Source organism: Zeus faber, assembly GCF_960531495.2.
Source record: "Zeus faber genome assembly, chromosome: 22".
NCBI classification, from domain to species: Eukaryota; Metazoa; Chordata; class Actinopteri; order Zeiformes; family Zeidae; genus Zeus; species Zeus faber.
This window is the reverse complement of record NC_137209.1, coordinates 17,293,846-17,298,845: the sequence shown is the minus strand read 5'-3', so window position 1 is coordinate 17,298,845 and position 5,000 is coordinate 17,293,846. Positions and strand designations below refer to the sequence as shown.

The 5,000-nt window shown below is 45.9% G+C and overlaps 1 protein-coding gene across 1 annotated transcript in view; it reads right to left on the bottom strand.

Moving 5' to 3' along the window:
- The window catches only part of LOC307247028 (F-box/WD repeat-containing protein 7-like), a gene marked incomplete at its 5' end in the record, with an annotated part of 18,024 nt that overhangs the window by 10,990 nt on the left and 2,034 nt on the right, over positions 1 to 5,000 (bottom strand). Inside the window, 4 exons of the mRNA XM_080023082.1 lie at positions 500 to 623; positions 1,033 to 1,167; positions 1,410 to 1,551; positions 4,737 to 4,813. Coding sequence (XP_079879208.1) covers positions 500 to 623; positions 1,033 to 1,167; positions 1,410 to 1,551; positions 4,737 to 4,813 — 478 coding nt within the window. The remainder of the gene's footprint in view (positions 1 to 499; positions 624 to 1,032; positions 1,168 to 1,409; positions 1,552 to 4,736; positions 4,814 to 5,000) is intronic.

The window sequence follows — 5,000 nt, the reverse complement described above, 5'->3', positions numbered from 1 at the left end:
AGACACAATTCTCACCGGGGGAAGGGGGGGCCCGTCCTGGGGGAGCCGCAGCAGCCGCAGCCTCCTCCGGGGAGCAGAGACCCAGACCGAGCTTTCTCCAGGATAATTACACGACTTGATCCTTTGAATTTTTTTTATTTTGCCGTCCTTAAAATGCCTAATTAAGCGATTCTTTCAACCGAAACTCTGCGCTACGGCCCGTGAGACCCGGTGCTCTGTCCGGGGCCGTGTTTGCAAAGACGGCAAATTACTTATTTTACGTCCTTCGGCTTGCCGGTTGCGTCCAGTTTGAAACCAAAATTATCCCACATAGGCGTGCAGAGGGAGAGGGAGGCAGGGGCGACAATCGCCGGTTGTCGGGCTGACGGTTGCCGGGAAGAGTATTTGGACAGATCGCCCAACCCCAACAGACAGACAGTGGACAGTCAGACAGACAGACAGACAGACAGACAGACAGACAGACAGACAGACAGACAGACAGACAGACAGACAGACCCACCTTCCTCTTTGCACTTCTCCCTCCACAGTAGATTGTCTTCGGCCAGGATCCTCCAGTAGCTGCAGGTCTGGGCGGCCTGCAGCAGGTCTCTGGGCTCCAGGAAGCTCAGCACATAGAGAGAGAGCTGCGCGTGCGCGCGCGCACACACACACACACACACACACACACACACACACACACACACACACACACACACACACACACACACACATATAGACGTTGCCAACTAAGTCCAACGTGCAGAGGTACAAGCTAGGTACAAGGTAGAAGCTGCAGCAAAAGGTATTTAAATCCAGCCGGGCAGTATACTTCCAGGGAGGATAGAGACGTACGAGACCCAGTGAAATCCCACAGCCATCAACGTTTCTACAGTGTCGTCATGACAACCTGCTATATAACGATGTAATGTGTCTGAGAGGATATCGACCTTCTTGATGACATACGGGGGTAGGCTGGACGATAGTACGCACATGTAGTGTGTGTGTGTGTGTGTGTGTGTGTGTGAGTGTGTGTGTGTGTGTGTGTGTGTGTACCTCTTTGGGCAGCAGCGATATGAAGTCTCTTTGGAACTGCGGCTCGATGACCTGCATCATGTGCTTCACCTGGTTGGTCTCACACCTGTCGATCAACTCATCCAGAGCCAGGAGCCTCTCAGGACCACTCCACGCCTGGAGAGAGAAAGAGAGAGAGAGAGAGAGAGACAGAGAGAGTATGATTATTATTATTATTAATATTATTATTATTTGGGGTCCAGCCCGCACCACCGGTTGGGTGGTGGAGTGAGATGAGTTTGTGGAGTGCGGTGCTTTGTGACATCATCATCAGATTTGTTATACGTCTGATGGTCCTAACCCCCCCTGTGTCTGTTTATCTTCTGTGACTAAATGTATGTGTGTGTGTGAGTGCTGACCTGGAAGGTGTGCAGCCAGTCCTCCAGGCCAGTAGGAGGCGGACCCGACGCCACGCGCCGCCGCTGCGCCGACAGCCCATTGGCCAGCCGCAGATCAGCAAAGGTGGTGGCCGTGGCCTGGAGGGGAGGCACGCTGCAGGGGCTGCGGGAGACAGGAAGCAGTTAAACCAGAAGCAGAAAGCGGTTACACAGTGCTTGAGAAATGAATTATATTTGATCTGGGAGTGAAGGAATTTTTTTTATATTTTTTCATTTAATTGAATTCATCCTGTGCATAGAATCACATTTTGTATATTCTGTACATTTGTTTTGTGTCACACTTATTGATGGAAATTGTACAGTAATAACAACAACAACAACAACAACAATAATAATAATAATTATAATAATTAGAATAATAAATATAGCTGCAGGCACAATACACTGGGTCTAGTTTAGTTGTGTTAGATACGTATTACAGTTTTCCGGGTTCTCTGAAACGCAGCAAGATTTTCAGAGTTTACATTGAACGCAGCATGGGCTCCCCCCCATCTGTTGTCACCTGGTTGCTCATGTCACGGAGCAACCACCATGGTTGTACCACTTGCACTAATACAGCGCAATCCTCCAAATGCGAAGAGTTCCGCAAGACGAAGCTTGGACTTTTATAACTTCCGTCGATGATGTCATAAAGTGCCCCTCTCCCGAAGCTAACAAAATCCTCTCAACGTTCTTCTACTTCGGGGAAAAATACGATAGTTTTTCCACAAATTTCTGCTCCAAATGTACATCGATATTGATCAAACTCCGATGACAAGAGAACGAGATTAACCATGTCTGTGCGTACTAGGGATGCCGCGGTACAGTGGGCCCATATTGTATCACGACTTTGGGGCCACGGTAACGGTACGGTTTTAGTATCTTCATATTTAAGAAAAGATTAATTTAAAAAAGTAAAAAAAAAAAAAAAAAAAACTTAAACTTAAAAATAAGTTTAAAGGTGTAAAAAAAAAATTTGAAGCTGCTGGTGCCTCTGGAGTCCCGTGAACCTCAAGGTGTAGGATCCTCCAGAGGCTTGCAGTTGTGCATAAACCTACTATTGAAGACTCATTTTCAAACAGTCTTGTTTACTGATGAGTGCCGTGCAACCCTGGATGGTGCAGATGGATGGAGTAGTGGATGGTTGGTGGATGGCCACCATGTCCCAACAAGGCTGCCACGTCAGCAAGGAGGTGGCGGAGTCATGTTTTGGGCCGGAATCATGGGGAGAGAGCTGGTAGGCCCCTTTAGGGTCCCTGAAGGTGTGAAAACGACCTCGGCAAAGTATATAGAGTTTGTGACTGAGCACTTTCCTCCATGGTACAAAAAGAAGAACCGTGCCTTCCGTAGCAAAACCATCTTCATGCCTGAGAACGCACCATCTCAGGCTGCAAAGAATACCTCTGTGTCATTGGCTGCTATGGGCATCAAAGGAGAGAAACTCATGGAGTGGCCCCCATCCTCCCCTGACCTCCACCCTATTGAGAACCTTTGGAGCATCCTCAAGCAAAAGATCTATGAGGGTGGAGGCAGTTGGCATCAAACCAGCAGCTCTGGGAGGCTGTTCTGACATCCTGCAAAGAAATTCGAGCAGAAACTCTCCAAAAACTCACAAGTTCAATGGAGGCAAGAATAGTGAAGGTGATGTCAAAGAAGCCTCCTATGTTAACATGAAACTTGGCCTGTTAAGATGTTTTTGATTGAAATAGCTTTTGATTTCAGTAATGATTTCTCTGAATGCTGCAAATTCAACAAATGACCATTTTCAGTTCTTTACAACCTATTAAATGTTTTGAAACTCTGTTGTGCATAATAATTTGGAACAGTGCATTTTGAGTTTTTTGTTTCTGAAAAAAATACTGTTATCATGGGGAGGTTTGTTCAGTTACATTCAAATTATACCCGAACGGTTGATGACTTGAAAATTATACTGGCTGTCATTTGCATCGACTATTTAGGAAAATCAGAGAAAAATATAATTTGCATAATAATTTGGAACGCGGTGTAGTGTAACGCTGTGTGTGTATGACTTTCGGGGGTTCAAGTTCATCGGTAAGTTATAATTTGCATAGGTTCATTTGATTGGAGGGGAGGGGAGACCCAGATTGTGGGTAATTTGCGCAAGTGTTTAGGGGGCGTGTCCCCGGCGGAGAGTCAGTGTGGAAGGAGAGAGAGAGAGAGAGAGAGAGAGAGAGAGAGAGAGAGGGAGAGAGGGAGAGAGGGAGAGAGGGAGAGTGAGAGAGGGAGAGAGCAAAAGAGTAAGGGAGAGAGAGAGAGAGGGAGGCGAGCCTCTGAAGAGAAGTCTGCAATAAACCCCAGGGGGTTGTTTTCCGATCGGACACCATGATTGATTGCACTCTTTACAAAAACAATCTCTATGGAGTTTCATCTCGCGTTTGCATCGAAAAGGCTGCGTCGCCGCGCCCAGTTTTAAGGAAAAAATGTCTTTTTAAATAGACCTCTCGCGCAAAAACAAGAGAAATGCCGCATGGATCCGAGCAGCCATGCGCGGGCCCTGGCTTTGTGCGTCCAACCCGTTATTTTCTATCGCCAGTCGACGCCGCTTTGACCATCCCTCAATATCAGCACGTAAATGTAAATGTCTTCAGGCCGGGACTCATGAATAATCTTTATATGCGTAGCACAATATAAACAGGAGATGTGCTCAAAGTGCTTCATAAACAGTCAAATAAAAAAATACAAAATGCAGGAAAATACTATATATATATATATATATATATATATATATATATATATATATATATATATATATATATATATATATATATAGATATAGATATATATAAAACAAAAAGATGATCTACAAAGGAAATACAGTCAAATGCGGAGGGACTTTAACCTTCACATATTTATTAAGCTGTCTGCTAAGGTGAGGCACCAATGCGTGTCCTTCCGGAGACAAATCCCTCCTATAGGAAAGGAGAAGCTCTGGTTCTAAATTGAATGTTATTTCATTGATTTAAAGTGCATTTCAACGCATTCCGACAACTTTTCATTCGTTTCACCGCGGCTGCGGCAGCAGAGCCCTCTAACAGCCGCTGTTGCCATGGTAACGCTCTGCATGGTCGAGCGATTGTCTTCATATGTAGAACCGCGTCGCTTCGTCACTTCCTGTGCAGCAGTATAACTTCCTGCCGGTCAAGTGTACTATCCCAGTGCACCTTTCGTATTGTGTACATAACCACTTTATTAAGACTGTGCACGTGTGTGTGTGTGTGTGTGTGTGTGTGTGTGTGTGTGTGTGTGTGTGTGTGTGTGTGTGTGTGTGTGTGTGTGTGTGCGTGTTACCTGAGGTATCCTTTACACTGTTTCTTCCCGGATGGAAACGGTCGACCATCTGGACCATGATCCAACTTCCTCTTCATCTAGAGAGCGGGAGAGAGGGGGGGGGGGGGGGGCGAGAAAGAGAGAGAGAGAGAGAGTGAGAGAGAGAGAGAGAGAGAGAGAGAGAGAGAGAGAGAGAGAGAGAGAGAGAGAGAGAGAACAGATTATTATTAATTGACAAGTAAACAAGGCTAAATTAAAAACGGTTGTGCAATAGAGGGTACAGTG